Here is a 25,583-nt window from a genome sequence, read left to right on the forward strand (position 1 = left end):
TCTTTCAAAGATGGGAAAGCATTTTGGGCTTTTTTTAAAGCTACGTTGTATTTTAAGCGAAATGGCTAGGTCTATAATATTTCAGTCCGGTATCCTATTTAGAGCATTTGATGATCATTCCTTATCAGTTGAAGGCTTCAAAAAAGCGGAAACGTTTGACCATATTGTAGTTCCACACAATAGCATATAGCATTATGTAAAACAAGTTTGGTTACAATTCACATGGTTTTATAGGATAGTTATTATAAGTTGACTTAAATGATTGATAAAAGCCTATAGGTAGACTATGTAAACGGATAATTATTTAAGGCCTAGTCTACATTTGCATTACATTTAGTAATGTAGTTAAGTTAAACTAGTTATATATCCACATAATCAACCGTGAACCCTTTATGAATCCCTTAGATATCCTATAGGCCTACCTTCATTTAGCACAGATTTTCAAACAAATGCGAGCAAAATATGATAGGGATCCATGTAATTAGCCTATAGTTTTGCAATAGCCTACTGAACTGCCCATTTTAAGATTTTACTCTCGTGTAAAATAGTTGTATGTTAAGATATATAGACCAAAGATATCCCTATATGAAAACACCCACTGGGCACACGCTGGTTGAATCAACGTTGTTTCCACGTCATTTCAATGAAATTATTTTAAGCCAACATGTAATAGGGTTTGAACTGACGTCTGTGCCCAGTGGTCATCAGGCATGTATATAATCATAAGGTCAAATATTTATATAAAATGTATGGAAAAATGTTCCGTTACATAGCCAAAGCAACTGTTTGCATGGTGCTCTGTTAAATTAAATGTCATTGACAAAAGGATTTCCGACGTTTATAGATGCAATAAAACCATAAAACCCCCCAATGCAACCTATTCCTTCTGCAAAAGGTCGCACAGAGAAAATTCGGCCTAATCTATCCAAAACAGGAGTGGCCTAAACCGAACATATTCTAGGAAATTTGCACGTTTTTTTATTGATATTAATTCAGTTATGTTTTTCATTAGTAAGACCAATAGGCCTAAACCTCCACGACAATAAACGGAACATTTGTTTTTTTACAAGTATTTTCTATAAAATTCGTAAATATTATGTAGACTGTCAAATACAGTTTGAAATTATTCTACTTTGGATGAATGTGACCTGTAAGTAGTTCTATAGGCCTACGTTGGAACATTGTATTGTAGGCTAAAAAATGCTAACAACCTATCAACAATAAACTAACATGAAGCATTTTGATATATTTTGGTTTTCATTAACTACAATGTATTTGCCTCATAAAGGTGGATGAAATTTAGCTGGAATTCAGACTGTTTATTAACCTTCAGACACTTTTTTTTACAAATCTAGGCCCAATGAATATACAATTGGCATGAATTCAGCCAGGCTTATATTAGACTGAATGGCGGTGTACAAAATATCATTTACCCGACATAGTAAAACAAATATTTTTTCCTATAATATCTTTAGATCTTTTGAATTTGTTATGCTAGTTCCAAACTGTATAGGCTACTCAAAATGTCGATATAACACAGAGGAAACTAGATACAGACCTGCAATATGTGATCTCGGTTGTTAGCCAGCTTAACTCCTCCACAGAGTTGAGCAAGGTTTCGATTTTTTAAATTAACCTCCGACTCCTTCAATTTGCTATGCGTCGACACTTCCAAATGTTAATTCTTTCACGCTTACTGTGTACCTGTTTGTCATCTGTTGTTGTATGCCTTTCTTTGTTTTCTGAAACATATACTTTTTAATTAAACGTTAGTCAAATACAACCACCGACTGTTTCCTCGTTACTGTTGCTCTATGGCAACTCAGCAAATGCGCATGTGCCAATTGAATCTATTAAAAAAACTGTTGGTGGTTGAAACGTTTTATTAAAAAAGTATGGATTTCAGCAAACAAAGGTCCGAGCAATTACACTATTAGGTAGGCCTATATGTTTCACAATAAAGGAGAGGCTTCGATTTTTAAAGGTTACATTTTATTTACAGTTTACATCCAGTAGCAGCCTTCACAGCCAAGGCTTGACAACAGCTCTAGCCACAACATTGATAACACAGATACAAAACTGCCAATTAAAATGACAGGGACTCGATATGTGCACGTTACTCTCTTTGCATAAAACATGCCCACTGGAGGTTTACGCAAAAGTTCTCTGCATATCTTAATTAAGTTAGGATTTTGTCCCAGCTTTTTTATTTTTTTATTGATCCTTTGTTTAACTGGGAAAGTCAGTTAAGAACAAATGATTATTTACAATGACGGCCTACCCCGGTCAAACCCTAACCCGGACGACGCTGGGCCAATTGTGCGCTGCCCTATGGGACTACCAATGACGGCCGGTTGTGATACAGCCTGGAATCGAACCAAAGGTTCTGTAGTGACGCCTCTAGCACTGAGATGCCGTGCCTTAGACTGCTGCGCCACTCGGAATGCCATCTAATGATGAATCATTATTATTAGTGGCAGAAAGTGTGGCAGCTGTGCTACCTTACTGCACTAAATTACATACTTATACATTCTAACAACATAAACACCTGTTCAGACTATTCTGCAGAAGTGATTCACATGCACAAACCTCTAATTGGAATGATGCGTACAATGGTGCGTAAAAACTCTTTTGCGCACGTCTTCTCAAGTTTTATAGAATTTTATTTTATAATGAATTATCAACTAAGACAATAGATTTCACTGTTGTTGATTTTTTTTATTCGAAATACAATTTATAATTAACACATTTGTTATCACTGTGTGGCATCCCATCACCAAGTCTAGGATAGTCTTAACCTTTACCCTCCTCATCTGACGTCTGAATATTCTTGTAAGTTTCTTTGCTCTGTTTCTTGATTTCATTCTGATCCGGCCTGTTTATTGGAAATGTGTCCTTCTTGTTCTCCTTCTTCCATTTCATGCGTCTGTTCTGAAACCAGATTTTAATCTGCAGCTCGGTGAGTGCCAGAGCGTGCGACACTTCAACCTTGCGCTTGCGGGTCAAGTAAGAGTTGAATAAGAACTCCTTCTCAAGTTCCAGAGTCTGGAAGCGACTGTATGCCTGTCTACCTCTTCTCGGTCCGGTAACTGCTGAGACAAAACATTTTAGTCACGCTGCACATTTAGATTAACATTGACTCAATAGGCCTAAACAGAGGCTACCACGTACCAAAACGTTAGAGAAAACACACACACACACCTAAAAAGAAAAAAAAAGAAAATCAGGCAAAGCAGAAACCTTTCTCACATCATAAATAGATTTACAGTTTCTTTTTGACACCATAACGAGCCATTGTCCTCTCACTCTTGTGGGTCATTTGAAACAAAGTTTATTGGGGGGGGGGGGGGTCTCACATATCTCCGAGGTCAATCAAATTCTCAAATTAGGTGTTTTAAGGGTAAGTGACTCACCTTGTGGTTTCATCCAGGGAAAGAGGTCCGGTAGAGAGGAGCACTGTTCTGCGCACACGGAATCATTTGCAACCTCGGTGGATTTCAAATGATAATCACTGTACTGGATACAATTCCTATTATGGGATGCGTAAAAGGTTGGTCTCTGTATCACATCGTGGGCATGATACAAGTTGCCCATTGGCAGCGATAATACGCACGGATTTAGTTGGTGTTGGTGAGCGGTTTTGAACAACGATGTGCCATTGTATAATACCGTTAACTGCGTGGGATGTGGCTGCTGGATGGTGCCACCGGCACCGTATCCGTAAGATGCAGAGGATGTGCTTCCCAAATCATGTGCCAGCCCATAATCGGAATTCCAGGACTCGCTGTTGCTGTTTTTTGAGAATAGAGCATTAACGAAATAAGAGCTCATTTTCAACTTTGATGTTTAAAATCTTATTTAAGTCAGGCTACTAGCATATATTACACTTTATGGAATAAATGCAAGGTTTTTTAAGTTTAGGCATGACTTTCCTCGGTCAATTCAATCGCCTACCTCTCTGAAGTCCATGAATGATCGGGCAGACTATATGGATTATAGCTTCACAGGGTATATCCTGCCTTGTTTTGGATACGATGATGTCTCCAAACGAAAATCTCCAGACTACAGACAAAGCATTTCGCGCTTGAATGCAAAGTTTGAGAAACCAACAGAGGGAGGGGGTGATTGGGAGACGAGGGAACCCACTGGGCACACACTGATTGAATCAACGTTTTTTACACGTCATTTTGAACCAGTGTGGAATAGACGTTGAATTTACGTCAACCTGATACAAATATTAAACTGTGAAGAGCTAGCTATTAGCTGAAATACTAGAGAATATTGATGCACAGGCTAGTTCATTGGATCGAATAGACAATAACACAGCTTACATTTTAGGATTCATTTCTAACAACAAACGGATAACCTATATTTTTAATTGGCATTCAAAGACGTCAATAATAAGATGTTGTGCAGCATCAGCAGCCTGTTTCAGCGTGACAAGTAAAGGCTACTTTATTTTGGCGATTACAAATCTATCATTATTCGTATATACGGGGCTTGAGTTATTGTGTTTGTAGATTACAATAAAACGAATGTGCTTTTATTGAAATTTAAATATTGTGATAAAGTGTGTTGAAAGCTATATAAAACTATAACTAAACTGTGTAATTTAACTATGTAACTGAAACTATTGTTATGACAACGATAGCAACAGCTCATAGGTCTTGAGATCATAGACTTGAGTTCACGCGCATCGAAACTCTACAAAGGCCCACATATTCAAATCGAAAAAAATATCGTTAAATGATTTCGATTGTAATTAAAGCCTACTTTTCCAAATAATTCTTGAGGTAAAATGTAAACACATCGACATATCGAATTACCATTTAAATACAGTAGTAGGCCGATAATGTTTATGAGCTTGATGAAAAAAATAAATAAAATCAAACAAGATCATTGTTAAAGAAAATATACTTACATTTTCATTGAAATATTAGTTTGCATTTCCAAAGATTTCGCTCATAATTTGTAGGCCTCCAAATGTGCAAATCTAAGATTTCCAAATAATGTACATAAATTAGGAAACTATTTGATTATTCATATGGAGTATATATTGATAATATGCCTAGTACTATTATCAATATAATCCTGAATTGAACAAATATCCTAATTTCTACATGAGCAATGATCAACGCATATCATTTCTGAAGGCATTTGTCTATATTTCTCACCAACTCAAGTAAAAGAATGCTCAATAAGTAAATGTACACCCCATCCCAAATCTAAAATAACCATATGAAAATACTGTGGGTAAATTCGCAATTAAAGTCAGTGAAATGTGAGGAGTATTTGTTAGTCCAGCTTGGTGGTCATTTCAGTATCCTGAGCTTTTCTTCTAAGGTTTGGCACACATGATTGATTATGGTTCCCATTGCAAAATTAGAATTTCCTGCTTAGCTAAACAAAAATCAATATGATAACAAAGCATAATAGCAAAGTCATCAAAATCAAAGTCATACAAATTTGCTATATGCCTACATGGTCACATCTTCCCTTCACATTACTGAGTAAAACATCCAGATTTCCAGAATTATTTAAAATAAAACGTGTTTTCACTATTGGCTCAGTGGTTATAGTGATATTTAACAACCCAAGATATTTGATAAGACACAGATAGTATTCACTTACATTCAATTCTGTAAAGGCCACAGTGTTTGCGTAGACATATAAGATGACACGTCTTCCTACCAAGTACCACACAATACCTAAGTCACGATAGGCACCATTGCTTCAATATTTTCACAATAAGACCTATTCCATTTATCTATTCTCCATTTCTCTCCAATCAATTCTCAGTAGCTCAGTGCTAATGTAGAAATGAATTTCATTTTGATGATGTAAAAGTGAAGAAATGTACACAGTATAGGGAGAGGATTTCGGGGACAACTTGTGTACAGTTTTGCCAGGAAAGCTTGTTCACTCTGCCCCGCTCGTGGTTTATGGCACTATGGCTGGACTGGTAAACGTCCCTGCTCCCTAGCGCCCTTGTCCGTGCTGGGGGACTTTGCGCAAGGGTTTGCGGATGGGGTGGGGGAACTCGGGCCTCTGGATCAGTAGGGCTGGGGTGGAGATGACAAACAGGCTCTGGAGGGCCTTGGGGTCGGAGGACATGGGGGTGCAGTGAAGCCGTCCAGGCGTGAGCTGGGAGATGTTTGACACTGTGGCCCGGGCCTTGGACTCTGCATAAGACGAGCTCATACTGCCCTGGCGAGCACCATTGACTAAGAGTCAGAGAGAGAGAGAAAAAGAGAGAGAGGTAGAGAAAATCAATACTATGCCATCCAATTATCCAGAAGTACAATGCCCAAGATCAGTGGCGGTACAGTAATGACACAATAAAGTGAGGTGCTGTGGGTGTGCTCACTTGTCCATGGGATACGCTGGGCACTGTTGGTCCTCCTCAGGTCCCCTGGCGCCCGGCGGACCGTCTCTAGGACGTGGTCCTCTGGGGTGTAGTATTGAAGGCAGGCAGACTCAGTATGAGTGGGCCCCCTGTCCAGACTGGGCCAGGGCCAGCGCTGCTGCAGCAGCTGGGAATGGACGTACTGACGGCAGGGCTTGGCCCCTGGAGGCAACTGGTGTTGGATCACAGTACAGTGACGCTTCGGTCTCCAGGAGAACTCAGTCAGGGAGTCCAACTGGCAAGACATCACATAGGACAGACTTAAGCATCTCATTACAAATTGAGTAATGTTTGAGACAATGCAGTGACCATAGAGAGCAAGAGTAATGGTGTATTTTTGTAGGCACTAACTCCACCATAACTCATTGGTTAAACAAAGCCTATGGAGAAATAATAAGGTCTGTAGTAAACACAGGCTTAGGAGATCTTATACATTTTGTTCTATGAGATTATCTTCATCAGCTAACATCACTTAATAATTATCTATCCATAAGTCACTTTAATAATTCTACCCACATGTATATATTACCTCAATTACCTCAACTAACTGGTGCCCTTGCACATTGACTCTGTACCAGTACCCCCCTGTATATAGCCTCGCTATTGCCTCTCTGTAAATATGTTACTTTTATTTTTTAAGGGCTTGCAAGTAAGCATTTCACTGTAAGGTCTACACCAGTTGCATTCGGCGCATGTGACAAATACAATTGTATTTTATATTATCTCACAGAACAAAATGTATAAGATCTCCTAAACCTGTGTTAATCTCTGACCTTATTTCAGCGTTTATCCCAAAACCTCATTCTTTTCCCATTCATTTCCCCCATAAGAATGCTTAAACGAACCAGAGATAACTCATTTCTGTTTTTTAGGACTACAAGCTGGCAAGCTCTTCTATCCCATATTAGGAAAAATATAGAGGACACATTTCCTTGCTAGGGAAACAATAAACGGAACTTACTAAACAGGCCAGTGAGTGACTATGGAGGTGTAGCCTTACCTTATTGGCTCGTTCATGTCTGTGTAGGGGCAGCTCATTCTGCTCACGGGGGGGTGTAATGCCATTAGGCATGGACTGGCCTCTCCCCTGCAACAGCTTATAGATCTGGTCCACCACCCCGAGGTCCCTCAGTAGACTCTCCCGTTGGAGCAGTCCACTCACCCTCTCCACCTCCTCATCAGAGAGGTCCTGCACCGTAGGGGAACCGTTGGTAGCAGTAGGCAGGAGGGGCATGGTCAGGAGCTGGACAGCCACAATTCACACCATACAGTAAGGAATAAGTTAATCACAGTGTATAATCATTCTTCAGTATTCATTGAGATGCTTATGTAAATATGATAAATGGCCATTATATAGTTTGGTAGCTGGACATATACAGTGCCTTGCGAAAGTATTCGGCCCCCTTGAACTTTGCGACCTTTTGCCACATTTCAGGCTTCAAACATAAAGATATAAAACTGTATTTTTTTGTGAACAATCAACAACAAGTGGGACACAATCATGAAGTGGAACGACATTTATTGGATATTTCAAACTTTTTTAACAAATCAAAAACTGAAAAATTGGGCGTGCAAAATTATTCAGCCCCTTTACTTTCAGTGCAGCAAACTCTCTCCAGAAGTTCAGTGAGGATCTCTGAATGATCCAATGTTGACCTAAATGACTAATGATGATAAATACAATCCACCTGTGTGTAATCAAGTCTCCGTATAAATGCACCTGCACTGTGATAGTCTCAGAGGTCCGTTAAAAGCGCAGAGAGCATCATGAAGAACAAGGAACCCACCAGGCAGGTCCGAGATACTGTTGTGAAGAAGTTTAAAGCCGGATTTGGATACAAAAAGATTTCCCAAGCTTTAAACATCCCAAGGAGCACTGTGCAAGCGATAATATTGAAATGGAAGGAGTATCAGACCACTGCAAATCTACCAAGACCTGGCCGTCCCTCTAAACTTTCAGCTCATACAAGGAGAAGACTGATCAGAGATGCAGCCAAGAGGCCAGCCATGATCACTCTGGATGACCTGCAGAGATCTACAGCTGAGGTGGGAGACTCTGTCCATAGGACAACAATCAGTCGTATATTGCACAAATCTGGCCTTTATGGAAGAGTGGCAAGAAGAAAGCCATTTCTTAAAGATATCCATAAAAAGTGTCGTTTAAAATTTGCCACAAGCCACCTGGGAGACACACCAAACATGTGGAAGAAGGTGCTCTGGTCAGATGAAACCTAAAATGGAACTTTTTGGCAACAATGCAAAACGTTATGTTTGGCGTAAAAGCAACACAGCTGAACACACCATCCCCACTGTCAAACATGGTGGTGGCAGCATCATGGTTTGGGCCTGCTTTTCTTCAGCAGGGACAGGGAAGATGGTTAAAATTGATGGGAAGATGGATGGAGCCAAATACAGGACCGTTCTGGAAGAAAACCTGATGGAGTCTGCAAAAGACCTGAGACTGGGACGGAGATTTGTCTTCCAACAAGACAATGATCCAAAACATAAAGCAAAATCTACAATGGAATGGTTCAAAAATAAACATATCCAGGTGTTAGAATGGCCAAGTCAAAGTCCAGACCTGAATCCAATCGAGAATCTGTGGAAAGAACTGAAAACTGCTGTTCACAAATGCTCTCCATGCAACCTCACTGAGCTCGAGCTGTTTTGCAAGGAGGAATGGGAAAAAATGTCAGTCTCGCGATGTGAAAAACTGATAAAGACATACCCCAAGCGACTTACAGCTGTAATCGCAGCAAAAGGTGGCGCTACAAAGTATTAACTTAAGGGGGCTGAATAATTTTGCACGCCCAATTTTTCAGTTTTTGATTTGTTAAAAAAGTTTGAAATATCCAATAAATGTCGTTCCACTTCATGATTGTGTCCCACTTGTTGTTGATTGTTCACAAAAAAATACAGTTTTATATCTTTATGTTTGAAGCCTGAAATGTGGCAAAAGGTCGCAAAGTTCAAGGGGGCCGAATACTTTCGCAAGGCACTGTATGTAAGGTGTTCAGTGGAGAAGATATTTGGCTCCCCCTTGTGGCTACTGAAAGGCCCTGCAACTACAAGTCCACTAAGATTGCCACCCCCAATGATACGACAAGACTTTGGACTTCTCTTTAGGGTTGTTGACTGCTAGATTCTGTAGGAAATAATACATTAAAAACCTGAGGTAAAATGTTACATAAAACTGATGGGCAGGGTGATGTGACTCACAGTAACCTGTTGGGAGTTGGTCTGACGAACTTGTACTCTGTGTGGTTTGGCCCTCTCTCCTGCAGACTCCCCCTGCAAGTCTCGTCTACGGCTCCCCTTCTGCTCCCTCTCCTTCTGCTCCTGCTTCAGACGCAGCTCCTGCAGCTGCTGCCTGAGTGGACAGTCACACACAGTCACACACAAACAAGTTGTACATGAAACAATGAAAACGTTTAATTTAAAGGTACAACGATTTTGTATTTTCTGTTGAATGTTTTCATGGTATTGTCAAGAAGCCTGTGCGTGCGTATGTGTGTGAGTGTTTGGGTGATAGTTTCTACCTCGCACACTCCTCCCTGGCCTTAGAGGCGGCAGTCTCCTGAAACAGGGAGCTGCTGTGTTTGAAGTACTTCTCGTACTTCTCTCCGCCCTCGCGGGGGTAGATCCCACGAAAGCCACCCAGGTGTTTGGCTTCATACCTCCGCATCTGCTCTACACTGGCTGCCTGGGACTGACGCAGTTCCTCACTCCTGACAACACAGAAATGACCACAACTGAATGAATGTATACACTCAATATACACTGAATATACCAAACATTAAGAACACCTTCCTAATATTGAGTTGCAACCCCCCTTTTGCCCTCAGAACAGCCTCAATTCGTCTAAGCATGGACTCTACAAGGTGTCGAAAGCGTTACACAGGGATGCTGGCTCATGTTGACTCCAATGCTTCCCACAGCTGTGTCAAGTTGGCTGGATGTCCTTTGGGTGTTGGACCATTCTTGATACACACAGGAAACTGTTGAGCGTGAAAAACCAGCAGCGATGCAGTTCTTGACACACTCAAACCAGTGCGCCTGGCACCTACTACCATAGCCTGTTCGAAGTCACTTACATCTTTAGTCTTGCCCATGTCTCAGTTGTCTCAAGGCTTAAAAATTATTCTTTAACCTGTCTCCTCCCCTTCATCTACACTGACTGAAGTGGATTTAACAAGTGACATCAATAAGGGATCATAGCTTTCACCTGGATTCACCTGGTCAGTCTGTCATGGAAAGTGTTCTTAATGTTTTGTACACTCACTTTGTTTGTTACATGTCTATAACGATGCTGATTTATAATAAAATGACCCATCATAGCTTATTGTTACATGGTCAAACTCATCATACAAGCCTACTGAAATCAAAGTTCCGCATTGTCTTCCTATCCATCACATGGTCCTGACTATACCTAGCCTCTCTGGAGCGGTTCTGCTGCAGCCTCTCCTTCACCCTGCGCTTCTCCTCCTCAGTGATCTTACGGCGGTCACAGGCACCCAGGTTTACAAGGACCAGGGTGTCATACAGCAGGCTATCCTTCACCTCCCGGTCCAACCGTGAATCAGTAGTGAAACTGGGGGAGTGGTTCACCTGCACAAACATTAAAGGGATACTTCAGGATTTTGGTAATGAGGAACGTTATCTACCTCCTACTAATTTACTAATGCTAGCGCAATTGCTAACTAGCGTTAGCACAATGAGTAAGTTTATGGGTCTCTGTTAGGATGCTACACTCCCATTAATTGTACTAACGCTAGTTAGCATTGGCTCGTGAAACTACCTCTAACTTCCTTCATACTGGATACAGAGACATAAAAATTGTATCTACGAGCTCATCTGCCTCTGGGAAAATAGATAAAAAGACCCATTGTCAAAATCCCCAAGTATCCCTTTAATAAACACGCCCATATGTTAATACGAACATAATTGAACATCATGAATATTCCTTGTTTGCTATCTAGCTTTAATAATTAAATTATTATAAGTTGCTAGCGAAATGCCTATTGGACACTGCATGATGAGAGTGTAGTAGATTAGAATAACACATTTCTTAGCTCAACAAACACTGAACCGGAGCCAAATCAATACATCATCCTGATTCTTTAAGGCCTCACCTCCAGCAGCCAGGGCCTGAGTCGATGGTCCAGTAGCACATCAAAGCCAAGGATCTCAAAGCAGGCGCTGCCGGCCGCGTGGTTGGGGAAACAGGTGTGGTAGTTGTGTTTGAGGATGGGGTGGGCAGAGATGAGCGTCTTAATAATCACGTCCTCAATGTCCAACCACATCTTCTCTGTGTCGTAACACATGGCCTCCAGGTGCTTGTTCAAGGTGGACAGCTTCCTGGAACGACAGGGAGGAGGGAACTGAGATGCAGGCGTTGCATCATGAGATGAATTATACAAACAAACAAAGCTAAAGGTCAACTCGAGAGGTATTTGAAGAAAACAAACACCCGCTTACCGTTTGCTGCCAGTGTCGTCATCACGGACAAAGTTCTCACTGTGCTTGTTGATGGCATAGTTGGTCAGATGCATGCAAACATCATCCTTGTACAAATATAACGTTTGTGAAGGAGAGCCGGGGATGTGTAAAGGTAAAATAAGGGATCAGAAAGGACACGGTAGAAAATATGCTATCACTCTGGAATAAACATATGAATACTGTAAAGATGCGATTCCCCATTATAAATGGTTATCTAGAATGCTTCAGAGCATCAACGACACAACCAACACCACAACTACCAATTAACTGTCAAAGAACAGGGAGAGATAGGACAATAAGAAGTGTGTAATGCTGCGTAACAGTTGGCATTAGAAGTGTTAACGGAGTATCTGTGTTGTCCACCTTACCACGTTGCCATTGCTGGGCTCGTTGTATTGGGTAGTGCAGAAGCGAGCCAACCCCTCGTTGTACAGGAAGATGCGGAAGGGGTCACAGGAGGTCACCAGCACATAGATACGCAGGTCAAACTTGAAGCCGTCAATAACGAATGGCTGGGGGAGAGGACGTTTGACGTTATGATATATCTAATGACATCAACATAACCCTGCTCTCTGATTAGTCCCGTCGTAATAACATTGTCATAGCCCTGCTCTCTGATTGGTCCTTTCATAATGACATTGTCATAACTCTTCTCTCTGATTGGTCCCATAAATACTGTCACATAATAAGGTATCACATTTATTGCAACTGCCATCTCAGTTGAACTACGAGTTGAATTGATTGCGCAGAATATTACACAATATGTACAAAAGTCTAGAAGGATCCCTCTCTGAGAAGGGAGTGAGTCTCACCCGGGAGACATACACCTGGCAGATCATGTGTTCCCCCGGCCGAATGTCTTTGCTGGACTTGGTGAGTAAGATGCCTCGCCCTTGGCAACCGGAGTCTGGCTTACAGATGTAAGTCTTATGTTTCTTGGACCTGGTGTAAGCTTGGAAGTCACTATAACTGCAGAGATACAAAAAAACACTTCCATTCTCAATTGATTACTCTCCTGATCATTTACAGTACCAGTCAAAAGTTTGGACACACCTACTCATTCCAGGGTTTGACTTTATTTGTACTATTTTCTACATTGTAGAATAATATTGAAGACATCAAAACTATCAAATAACACATATGGAATCATGTAGTAAACAAAAAAAGTGTTTAAAAAAAATCAAAATATATTTTAGATTCTTCAAAGTAGCCACCTTGATGACAGCTTCAAATCAAATCAAATTTTATTAGTCACATGCGCCGAATACAGTGAAATGCATACTTACGAGTCCCTAACCAACAATGTAGTTTAAAAAAACTACAGATAGGAATAAGAAATAAAAGCAACAAGTAATTAATAAGCAGCAGTAAAATCACAATTGCGTGACTATAATTACAGGGGGGGGGGGGGGGGGGGGGGGGTACCGGTACCGAGACAATGTGCGGGGTCACCAGTTAGTTGAGGTAATATGTACATGTAGGTAACGTTAATAAAGTGACTATGCATAGATGTTAACAGAGAGTAGCAGTGGTGTAAAAGGGGGAGGGGGGGGGGCAATGCAAATAGTCTGTATAGCCATTTGATTAGGTGTTCGGGAGTCTTATGGCTTGGGGGTAGAAGCTGCTTAAAAGCCTCTTGGATCTAGACTTGGCACTCCGGTACCACTTGCCATTCTGTAGCAGAGAGAACAGCCTATGACTGGAGTCTTTGACAATTTTTAGGGCCTTCCTCTGACACCGCCTGGTAAAGAGGTCCTGGATGGCAGGAAGCTTGGCCCCATTTGATTTAACTTTTAAGTAGGCAAGTCAGTTAAGAACAAATTCTTATTTACAATGAAGGCCTAGGAACAGTGGGTTAACTGCCTTGTTCAGGGGCAGAATGACAGATTTTTACCTTGGCAGCTCGGGGAGTCGATCTAGCAACCTTTCGGTTACTGGCACAACACTCTAACAACTAGGCTACCTGCCGCCCATCACATATGCTGAGCACTTGCTGGCTGGTTTTCCTTCACTCTGCGGTCCAACTCATCCCAAACCATCAATTGGGTTGAGGTCGGGTGATTGTGGAGGCCAGGTCATCTGATGCAGCACTCCATCACTCTCCTTCTTGGTCAAATAGCCCTTACATAGCCTGGAGGTGTGTTTTGGATCATTGTCCTGTTGAAAAACAAATGATTGTCCCACTAAGCGCAAACCAGATGGGATGGCGTATCGCTGCAGAATGCTGTGGTAACCAGGCTGGTTAAGTGTGCCTTGAATTCTAAATAAATCACAGACAAAGCACCCCCACACCATCATACCTCCTCCTCTATGCTTCACAGTGGGAAACACACACGCAGAGGTCATCCGTTCACCTACTCTGCATCTCACAAAGACACAGCGATTGGAATCAAAAATCTCACATTTGGACTCATCAGACCAAACAACACATTTCCACCGGTCTAATGTCCAGTGCTCGTGTTTCTTGGCCCAAGCTGAGGTGCAGCTAACTAATGAACTTATCCTCTGCAGCAGAGATAACTCTGGGTCTTCCATTCCTGAGGTGGTCCTCATGAGACCAGTTTAATTATAGCTCTTGGTGGTTTTTGTGACTGCACTTGAAGAAACTTTCAAAGTTCTTGAAATTTTCCAGATTGACTGACCTTCATGTCTTAAAGTTATGATGGACTGCCTTTTCTCTTTGCTTATTTGAGCAGTTCTTGACATAATATTGACTTGGTATTTAACAAAATAGGGCTATCTTCTGTATGCCATCCCTACCTTGTCACAAAACAACTGATTGGCTCAAACACATTAAGAAAGAAAGAAATTCCACAAATTAACTTTTAACAAGGCACACCTGTTAATTGAAATGCATTCCAGGTGACTACCGCATGAAGCTGGTTGAGAGAATGCAAAGAGTGTGCAAGGCTGTCATCAAGGCAAAGGATTGCTACTTTGAAGAATCTCAAATATATTTTGATTCCATATGTGTTATTTCATAGTTTTGATGTCTTCACCATTATTCTACAATGTAGAAAATAGTAAAAATAAAGAAAAATCCTGGAATGAGTAGGTGTGTCCAAACTTTTGACTGGTACTGTATGTGTTTTGAATAACGAGACTCTTAAGCACATTGACAATGAGAACTCACTCTGCTGGTAGGCACCATGTTCGGGGAAAGATATTGTAGTCTTTGGGGAAGAGCTTTAGCATGCGGTTCATGTTTCGAGCCAGAAGATCCTTTCTACAAATCTCACTCATCCCTGGAAAATGGTTGATCTTCTGTAAGGGTACAGCAGAAACATAGCATTGAATGTGGCAAATCAACAGGGGCAGAGGAACCTTTTCAGAACTCTATGAGGAGAGAAGTGCACTTGGGAGATGTTGAGTACCTGGTAGCGCTTCATGTCCATAACTCTGTCCAGTGAGACAGAGCAGTCTGTCCAGAAGAGAGTCCAGTCCTCGCCCTCCACTGCTTCCCAAAGGCCATATCTGCGAGCAGCACGTCGCACTGACAGGGTGAGGAAGAAAGACTTCCTATTAGATGACAAATATTAATCTACACTAAGTATACAAAACATTAAGGAACCCCTGCTCTTTTCATGACATAGACTGACCAGGTGAATCCAGGCGAAAGCCATGATCCCTCATTGATGTAACTTGTTAAATCCACATCAAATCAGTGTAGATGAAGGGGAGGAAACAGGTTAAAGAAGAGACATGGATTGTATATGTGTGCCATTCAGAGGGTGAATGGGCAAGACAAAAGATTTAAGTGCCTTTGAACAGGATATGGTAGTAGGTGTCTGGTGCACGGGTTTATGACAAGAACTGCAACGCTGCTGGGTTTTTCACAGTCAACAGTTTCCCGTGTGTATCAAGAATGGTCCACCACCCAAAGGACTTCCAGCCAACTTGACACAACTGTGTGAAGCATTGGAGTCAACAAGGGCCAGCATCCCTGTGGAACGCTTTCGTCATCTTGTAGAGTCCCTACCCTGACACATTGAGGCTGTTCTGATGGCAAAAGAGGGTACAACTCAATATTAAGGTGTTCCTAATGTATGCTATACTCAGTGTATGTCTGTGCTTCAAATGTATTTGACTAGACTAAGTAGCAAAACTGTAGGACTGTGAGGAAATAAATGGATGTTCTCAGATTACCCCAACATGGGGGTAACAAAGCAAGTGACATGGGTGACCTTTGACTACTTCCGGCGCTGATAGAGATGTCCGCCTCGCTTCGCGTTCCAAGGAAACGTTTCGTTTTTTTATGTGTTATTTCTTGCATTGTTAACCAGGTAATCTTAGGTTTTATTACATACAGTCGGGAGGAACTATTGGATATGAGCAACGTCAACTCACCAACATTACAACCAGGAATAAGACTTTCCCGAAGCGGATCCTCTGTTTGGCCTACCACCCAGGACAATGGATCGGATCCCAGCTGGCGACCCAAAACAACGGCGCCGTAGAAGGGACAGACGGAGCGGTCTTCTGGACAGGCTCCGAAGACGGGCACATCGCGCACCGCTCCCGAGCATACTACACGCCAATGTCCAGTCTCTTAACAACAAGGTAGACGAAATCCGAGCAAGGATAGCATTCCAGAGAGACATCCGAGACTGCAACGTTCTTTGTTTCACGGAAACATGGCTCACTCGAGACACGCTATCTGAGTCGGTACAGCCACCTGGTTTCTTCACGCATCGCGCCGACAGAAACAAGTATCTCTCTGGTAAGAAGAAGGGCGGGGGTGTATGCCATATGATTAACGAGACGTGGTGTGATCATAACAACATACAGGAACTCAAGTCCTTCTGTTCACCTGATTTAGAATTCCTCACAATCAAATGCCGACCGTATTATCTACCAAGAGAATTCTCTTCGATCATAATCACAGTCGTGTATATTCCCCCCCAAGCAGACACATCGACGGCCCTGAAAGAACTTCATTGGACTCTATGTAAACTGGAAACCACATATCCTGAGGCTGCATTTATTGTAGCCGGGGATTTTAACAAGGCTAATCTGAAAACAAGGCTCCCCATATTCTATCAGCATATCGATTCCGCGACGCATATAAGGCCCTCCCCCACCCTCCCTTCGGAAAAGCTGACCACGACTCCATTTTGTTGCTCCCAGCCTATAGACAGAAACTAAAACAGGAAGCACCAGCACTGAGGTCTGTTCAACGCTGGTCCAACCAATCGGATTCCACGCTTCAAGATTGCTTCGATCACGTGGACTGGGATATGTTCCGCACTGCGGCGAACAACAACATTGACAAAAACGCTGATTCGGTGTGCGAGTTTATTAACAAGTGCATCGGTGATGTTGTACCCACAGCGTCTATAAAAACATTCCCCAACCAGAAACCGTGGATTGATGGCAGTATTAGCGCGAACCACTGCTTTTAATCAGAGCAAGGTGACCGGAAACATGACCAAATACAAACAGCGTAGCTATTCCCTCCGCAAGGCAATCAAACAAGCTAAGCGTCAGTACAGAGACAAAGTGGAGTCACAATTCAACGGCTCAGACACGAGAGGTATGTGGCAGGGACTACTGTCAATCACGGAGTACAAAAGAAAAACCAGCCCCGTCGCGGATCACGATGCCTTGCTCCCAGACAGACTAAACAACTTTTTTGCTCACTTTGAGGACAATACAGTGCCACTGACACCGCCTGCTACCAAAACCTGCAGGCTCTCCTTCACTGTAGCCAATGTGAGTAAAACATTTAAACGTGTTAACCTTCGCAAGGCTGCAGGCCCAGACGGCATCCCCGGCCGCGTCCTCAGAGCATGCGCAGACCAGCTGGCTGGTGTGTTTACAGACATATTCAATCAATCCTTATCCCAGTCTGCTGTCCCCACATGCTTCAAGAGGGCCACCATTGTTTCTGTTCCCAAGAAAGCTAACTGAGCTAAATGAATACCGCCCTGTAGCACTCACTTCCGTCATCATGAAGTGCTTTGAGAGACTAGTCAAGGACCATATCACCTTCACCCTACCTGACACCCTAGACCCACTCCAATTTGCTTACCGCCCCAATAGGTCCACAGACGACGCAATCGCCATCACACTGCCCTAACTTATCTGGACAAGAGGAATACCTATGTAAGAATGCTGTTCATCGATTACAGCTCAGCATTTAACACCATAGTACCCTCCAACTAGTCATTAAGCTCGAGATCCTGGGTCTCGACCCGCCCTGTGCAACTGGGTCCTGGACTTCCTGACGGGCCGCACCCAGGTGGTGAGGGTAGGTAACAACATCTCCACCCCGCTGATCCTCAACACTGGGTGCGTTATGTACTCCCTGTTCACCCACGACTGCGTGGCCATGCACACCTCCAACTCAACCATCAAGTTTGCAGACGACACTACAGTGGTAGGCTTGATTACCAACAACATCGAGACGCCCTACAGGGAGGAGGTGAGGGCCCTCGAAGTGTGGTGTCAGGAAAATAACCTCACACTCAATGTCAACAAAACAAAGGAGATGATCGTGGACTTCAGGAAAAAGCAGAGGGAGCAGCCCCCTATCCACATCGACGGGACAGTAGTGGAGAGGGTGGAGAGTTTTAAGTTCATCTCTGCATACACATCACAGACAAACTGAAATGGTCCACCCACACAGACAGCTTGGTGAAGAAAGCGCAGCAGCGCCTCTTCAACCTCAGGAGGCTGAAGAAATTCAGCTTGTCACCAAAAACACTCACAAACTTTTACAGATGCACAATCGAGAGCATCCTGTCGGGCTGTAACAGCGCCTGGTACAGTAGCTGCTCCGCCCATAACCGGAAGGCTCTCCAGAGGGTAGTGAGGTCTGCACAACGCATCACCAGGTGCAAACTACCTGCCTACACCTACACCGCCCGATGTCACAGGAAGGCCAAAAAGATCATCAAGGACAACAACCACCCGAGCCACTGCCTGTTCACCCCACTATCATCCAGAAGGTGAGGTCAGTACAGGTGCATCAAAGTAGAGACAGAGAGACTGAAAAACAGCTTCTATCTCAAGGCCATCAGACTGTTAAACAGCCATCACTAACATTGAGTGGCTGCTGCCAACATACTGACTCAACTCCAGCCACTTTAATAATGGAAAAATTGATTTAATCAATTTATCACTAGCCACTATATATTATATAATGTTTACATACCCTACATTACTCATCTCATATGTATATACTGTACTCTATACCATCTATTGCATCTTGCCATCTTGATGTAATTAAATGTATCACTAGCCACTTTAAACAATGCCACTTTATATAATGTTCTCATACCATACATTACTGATCTCATATGTATATACTGTACGCTATACCATCTATTGCATCTTGATGTAATTAAATGTATCACTAGCCACTTTAAACAATGCCGCTTTATATGTTTTCCTACCCTACATTACTCATCTCATATGTATATACTGTACTATCTACTGCATCTTGCCTATGCCGTTCGGCCATCACTCATTTATATGTTTTGTTTGTACATATTCGTATTCATTCCTTTACACTTGTGTGTATAAGGTGTTGTTGTGAAATTGTTAGGTTATATTACTTGTTAGATATTACTGCATGGTCGGAACTCGAAGCACAAGCATTTTGCTACACTTGCATTAACATCTGCTAATCATGTGTATGTGACAAATAAATTTGATTTTATTTGAAAATATAAAATCACACCAATTCACACATTGGTATACGCAGGATAACTCACCACTTTCATATTTGCAGTTGACGATATTGATCCACAGTCATCTGGGAGAGAAGAAACAGAGAGAGGGGGACAGACGTGCCTTGCTGCAAGGTTGTAATCATCCTTCCCCAATAACTTTTGCCAGCATTCTGGGGAAGAGGAAGCATCAAAGCACCAGTACATCCATACAGTTACATATTTTAACTTTAAGTACCTCTTTTTCCTTTTCTTCTTCCTCTTGCCAGCGGATGGAGGAGTAGGGGTGCAGGCCTCGGGTTGACTATCGCTCCCCCAGCCCTCGCCCTCCTCTCCTCCCTCAGGTCCACACTTGAAGGCATCATCTTCAGAGTCTTTGTCAGGGCTCTCTGCTTGCAGGTCCATCCTGAAGAAGATACACAAAGAGGAATAAAAATATGCTTACATAACAGTAACACTAGTTAATTAACTTGAGGTATCAAGCATCAATTAACACAAATTAAAATACATTCTGTTTTCCAACCTACATTAAGCAATTTGCATACATTTACATAATTGTGTTTTGATGTGGATACAAGTACCCCCACCCTGAAAAACAATCAACTGGATCAGAATCCAGGTTGTTATGTACACAGGGAATCATGTTTCTATTTCCATTTCTCTTCTCAGGTAGGTACTCGGCCTGTCAACATTCCATCCATAGCAGAGGGTCATTCAAGAGTTATTGGGCAGCGAATCAAGTTTGCAACTGAGTTCAGACGGATCACTCCGTTTGGAAAAAAACACAAGACTCCTCAGACAGTAACTTAGCCTAAATCCCCTTGAAGTGTCCTTGTGTGCCCTGACCATCACTGAGGGGTTCTCTCTCCGATCTCACGTCCCTAAGGTGAAGGCTAGGTGAGACTAGGCTAATTGCTGGTAATGATAAGGGTAAGTGCTGGACAGGGCCCAGGGGAGGGTGAGGAGGGACATCCCTGTCAGGCTGCGGGAGGCCTGGGTGCTGGGCATAGGCTGCTAGTGGGAGGAGCTATAGGAGGATGGGCTAATTTTAATGGCTGGAATGGAATCGATGGAATGGTACCAAACACATCCAACACATGAAAACAACATGTTTGACTCCGTTCCATTGATTCCATTCCAGCCATTATAAATCAGACCATCCACCTATAGATCCTCCCACCAGCCTCCTCTGGTGCTGGGTAACAGTATTCTGAGCCAGTGATCTGGATAAACCTGGCCCTGAACTCCTGTAATTGAGCTTGGCCGAGACGGCCCAGTGACCTCTACAGGTATACTGTTACAACAGCACTCTCATAGGATCTCTCTTTAGGACCTATCCAAAACAACAACAATTGCATAAATATAGTCTTTAAATAGGCCTAGCAGTTCTGTGTTCTCAAGCATATTCTTTCTAGTATATCAGATGTAAATTCTAGTCTAAGAACGATATCGGTCTATTACTTTCTAATAACTAATTTTCAATTCACTAATCTCTACCCTCAAGATGGAAAAACAAAGTAATTATTTCATGCAAAAGTTATGAAGTCATAGTCAAAAACTTCTGAAAACAACTCAAATCAACAATTCAGTCAACCACTGACCTGACTTTGCATGTTTTTCTCTGATCAATGCTCACTGCATTTTCCCTCATTATCACTTATTATCACATTTTATTTGTCAATACGCCGAATACTTACAGTGAAATGCTTACTACCAAGCTCTTTCCTGACAACACAGAGGTCAAATAAGAAAAAAAAACACCAGAATGAAGCTATATACAAGGTGAACCAATACCATATCAATGTGAAGGGGTACGAGGTAGCTGAGGTAGTTATGTATGTACATGTAGGCCTGGGTAAAGTGACTAGGCATCAGGGTTGATAATAATAAGATTTCTAAAAACTAAGTAGCAGCAGCATATACATTGCATTCGGAAAGTATTCAGACCCCTTGACCTTTTCCACATTTTGTTACGTTACAGCCTTATTAAATAGTTTTCCCCCTCATCAATCTACACACAATACTCCATAATGACAAAGCAAAAACAGGTTCTTAGAAAAAAATAAACCACCAAAATATCACATTTACATAAATATTCAGATCCTTAACTCAGTACTTTGTTGAAGCACCTTTGGCAGCAATTACAGCCTTGAGTCTTCTTGGGTATGACGCTACAAGCTTGACACACCTGTATTTAGGGAGTTTATCCCATTTTACTTTGCAAATCCTCTCACAGATATGTTCGATAGGGTTCAAGTCCGGGCTCTGGCTTGGCCAATCAAGGACTTGTCTCGATGCCACTCCTGCGTTGTCTTGGCTGTGTGCTTAGGGTTGTTTTCCTGTTGGAAGGTGAACCTTTACCCCAGTCCGAGGTCCTGAGCGCTCTGCAGCAGGTTTTCATCAAGGATCTCTCCGTTCTTTGCGCCGTTCATCTTTTCCTCAATCTTGACTAGTCTCCCAGTCCCTGCCACTGAAAAACAACCTCACAGCATGACGCTGCCACCACCATGCTTCCCCTTAGGGATGGTGCCAGGATTCTTCCAGACATGACGCTTGGCATTCAGGCCAAGGAGTTCAGTCTTGGTTTCATCAGACCAGAGAACCTCATTTCTCATGGTCTGAGAGTCCTTTAGGTGCCTTTTGGCAAACTCCAAGCCGGCTGTCATGTGCCTTTTACTGTGGAGTGGCTTCTGTCTGGCCACTCTACCATAAAGGCCTGGTTGGTGGAATGCTGCAAGATGGTTGTCCTTCTGGGAGGTTCTCCCATCTCCACAGATGAACTCTGGAGCTCTGTCAAGAGTGACCATCGGGTTCTTGGTCACCTCCCTGACCAAGGCCCTTCTCCCCCGATTGCTCAGTTTGGCCTGGCGGAGAGCCTTGTTGGTTTCAAACTTCTTCCATTTAAGAATGATGGAGGCTACTGTGTTCTTGGGGACTTTCAATGCTGTAGACATTTTTTGGTACACTTTCCCAGATCTGTGCCTTATAACAATCCAGTCTCAGAGCTTTATGAACTAGTCTTTGGAACTCGTGGCTTGGTTTTTGCTCTGACATGCACTGTCAAGTGTGGGACCTTATATAGACAGGTGTGTGCCTTTCCAAATCATGTCCAATCAATTGAATTTACCACAGGTGGACTCCAATCTAGTTGTAGAAACATCTCAAGGATGTTCAATGGAAAAAGGATGCACCTGATCTCAATTTTGAGTCTCATAGCAAAGGGTCTGAATAATTATGTAAATACGGTATCTGTTCATTTAAATACATTTGCAAAAATGTTTAATACATTTTTGAATAAGGCTGTAACGTAACAAAATGTGGGAAAAGGGAAGGGGTCTGAATAATTTACAAATGCACTGTATGATGAGAGCATGTGTACATGTGTGAAAGTGTGTGTGTGTGGCGTCAGTATGCGTGTGTTGTGTGTGTGTGTGTGTGTGTGCGTTAACTGTGTTTGTACGTAAGTGTGTGTTTGCGTTGTGTGAGTCCGTATGTAAGTGTGTGTATGTGTGTGTGTGTGGATAGTCTTGTGAGTGTGCATAGAGTCAGTGCAAAATAGAGTCAGCGCATATAGTCCGGGTAATAATTAGATTTTCTATACAACAGTCTTATTGCTTGTTGATAGAAGCTGTCTCGGAGCCTGTTGGTCCGAGAAACGTTGCCCCGGTAACACTTGCCGGAGGGTAGCAGAGAGAACAGTCTATGGCTTGGGTGGCTGAAGTCTTTCACAATTTTTCGGGCCTTCCCCTAACGCCGCCTGATATCGAGGTACAGGATGGAAGGGAGCTCAGCCCCAGTGATGTACTGGGCCGTCCTCAACACCCTCTGTAGAGCTTTGCGTTCGAGGGCGGTGCAGTTGCTTTCCAAGCAGTGATGCAACCAGTCAAGATGCTCTCGATGGTGCAGCTTTAGAACCTCTTCAGGACCTGAGGGCCTATGCCAAATCTCTTCAGCTTCCTGAGGGAGAAGAGGCACTGTTGTGCCCTCTTCACGAGTGTGCAGCCCATGTGTGTGGATCATGTTAAGTCTTTAGTGATGTGGACACCGAGGAACAGGATCCAGTTGCAGAGGGAGGTGTTCAGTCCCAGGGTCCCGAGCTTGGTGATGAGCTTGGAGGGGACCATGGAGTTTAACGCTGAGCTGTAGTCAATGAACAGCACTCTCACATACATACATACATACATACATACATACATATATATATATATATATACTTTTTTTTAAGGTACACAAACCTGTGCTGTGCATTTAAGGCGGGTGGTATTGCTAGACGATGCCCTCCACCTGTCCAACTCACCCACTCTGTTTGTTGGTCGTGGCCCCTCAGTTTCAGGGGCCCAGCAAGATGTGGTCGTTCCCAACAGAAGGCAGCTCACAAAGCCACATATCCACCTCTGGTCTGGTCCTAATCCTGAACAAAAAGAGCACATTTGTACTATGAGCCCAGGGGTGGCCCTACTCAGATTGACTTACATTCTAATAGCTGGGCCAGAGGGTCAGGTGGCCAATATGAAACTAGGGAAAAACACCTGACAGAGAGAAAATGATGAGCAGGAGATCACATTGTGGAAGTAGAGGGTTAATCCCTCATATTTGTTCAAGGTAATTAGACAAGTGCTTTGACACTGGGAGACATTCAAATCTGTGCAGAAACCACTAGCTACAGTACACATTAGCAAAATGAATGCTTTGCAATGACCATGGAGAAATCTGCACTACAGATAATCGGAACGGAACCGTAGTTGTTCAAAGGGATGCTCTGGTCTATTTGTTACCCTAACCTGTGGATTTATAAAGAATTTCTGCTCTATCTTTCATAGCTATATTTGTTTTATTCTAACCAAATATGAGTTACAACTAGCCCCCCATCATACAAAGATTATAGCCTATGAGGTAATTTGATCTGTGTGGGGGTCACTTTACCTTATGTTTCCTTGTTGTCATGGTAACTAATAGGTATCAGTCATCTCCTAACTATCGCGCACACACTGACCGAGTCTCTGCTATGTTAACACTTGCTTTCTTCTTACCCCTAACATACCCTACCTCACAAGCTGCAAATGTTATTTCACACATTACAGTTTATCCATTCCCTACTGAGCCAACAGTAACCTTTTTAGAAAAGTAACTGAATAATTGGCATTGCAAATAGTGAGTTCAAAATATAAACCCACTGTGATAACTTGACTTCCCTGCTGCTATGCTAGTTAGCTTCTTGGCTGGATAGCGCATGGCATTGCTATGGTAACAGAACGCTCGCTGACTGCAGGGCAAGCAGCAGCAAGTAGGTATCAACACCTGAGTCTCAAACATGTTCTCACTCACCCGAAAATGGCAAACCATACACTGTCAAAATGAAATAGTAAAGCTTACCTTCTACTTTTCGTTCCGCACAATATGTGTTAGTGTGGCAGGCACACGGTGTCAATATTGTTTAAAAACATTCCTGACGTCCTGTTCTTCTGCGCTGAAGTTCCTCCTACACAAACAGGCTGTAGTTTCGTCCAATCACACAGCCCATTGTTCGTTCGACAGCCAACGGGCTCTCAGCAACGCCTAGTGGGGGGTTTGTACCTAAAAAAAATATTTAAAAAAATAAGAGTATTCTACAGATTATTGTGTTGGACTATAAACAATATTTTTTTAAAGGTCATTTGAAAAATACAACGTTTTATTGAGTAAATGTATATATTGGTTCTCTTAATTTTGATGAGTGATGAACATGTAATTAAACGAAGGTTATTTGTTGATGTTAAAGTAGAAATGTACCAATTGTAAGGTTGTGCCATTGGATTTGTAGTGGGGTCGCGAAAAAATGGGGGCCCTGTTGAAAAATGTGAAATACCACTGTACTAACTGATGACCTCTGCACCAGAGAAACACATCAGCCTTTGAGGTTCTCCTTGAGTCATGGACAGATTTTACACGGCTTTTGAGCCGTTTTAGATCGCTTGGTATTCCACATTCAAGGTATGGTCAGTCATAATGAAGTCAGTGTATCGGTA

General features: G+C 42.6%; 2 protein-coding genes across 2 annotated transcripts; both read right to left on the reverse strand.

Annotated features, from left to right (window-relative positions):
• Window positions 1–2,484: 2,484 nt before the first annotated feature.
• LOC110492883 (homeobox protein Hox-B8-like) lies at window positions 2,485–3,935 on the reverse strand. The gene is made up of 2 exons (XM_090202114.1): window positions 3,414–3,935; window positions 2,485–3,092 (listed from the first exon to the last, which is right to left on the reverse strand). The coding sequence occupies exons 1-2, from the start codon at window positions 3,829–3,831 to the stop codon at window positions 2,794–2,796; spliced, it is 717 nt and encodes a 238-aa protein (XP_090058240.1). The 5' UTR covers window positions 3,832–3,935; the 3' UTR covers window positions 2,485–2,793.
• A 1,209-nt stretch (window positions 3,936–5,144) lies between these two features.
• On the reverse strand, window positions 5,145–25,152 carry ttll6 (tubulin tyrosine ligase-like family, member 6). The gene is made up of 15 exons (XM_090202115.1): window positions 24,952–25,152; window positions 23,876–23,989; window positions 19,624–19,984; window positions 15,280–15,398; window positions 15,039–15,169; window positions 12,718–12,874; window positions 12,274–12,417; window positions 11,885–11,970; window positions 11,539–11,764; window positions 10,836–11,014; window positions 9,946–10,134; window positions 9,626–9,776; window positions 7,407–7,649; window positions 6,368–6,641; window positions 5,145–6,224 (listed from the first exon to the last, which is right to left on the reverse strand). Exons 4-15 carry the CDS (start codon window positions 15,298–15,300, stop codon window positions 5,980–5,982), a joined length of 2,046 nt encoding a protein of 681 aa, XP_090058241.1. The 5' UTR covers window positions 15,301–15,398; window positions 19,624–19,984; window positions 23,876–23,989; window positions 24,952–25,152; the 3' UTR covers window positions 5,145–5,979.
• Window positions 25,153–25,583: the final 431 nt, after the last annotated feature.

This window comes from Oncorhynchus mykiss, chromosome 16, assembly GCF_057628025.1.
Source record: "Oncorhynchus mykiss isolate SJ-2025 chromosome 16, ASM5762802v1, whole genome shotgun sequence".
NCBI classification, from domain to species: domain Eukaryota; kingdom Metazoa; phylum Chordata; class Actinopteri; order Salmoniformes; family Salmonidae; genus Oncorhynchus; species Oncorhynchus mykiss.

Excerpts from the sequence above, each read along its gene's own strand:
- LOC110492883 (XM_090202114.1), bottom strand. The coding sequence starts at position 3,831 with ATGAGCTCTTATTTCGTTAATGCTCTATTCTCAAAAAACAGCAACAGC. Across the intron at positions 3,093-3,413 it reads TCCCTGGATGAAACCACAAG|CAGTTACCGGACCGAGAAGA; the intron begins GTGAGTCACTTA and ends GTTTTGTCTCAG.
- ttll6 (XM_090202115.1), bottom strand. The coding sequence starts at position 15,300 with ATGGACATGAAGCGCTACCAG. Across the intron at positions 12,875-15,038 it reads ACATGGTGCCTACCAGCAGA|TTATAGTGACTTCCAAGCTT; the intron begins GTGAGTTCTCAT and ends GTATCTCTGCAG. Across the intron at positions 9,777-9,945 it reads GCCAGGGAGGAGTGTGCGAG|GCAGCAGCTGCAGGAGCTGC; the intron begins GTAGAAACTATC and ends CTGTCCACTCAG.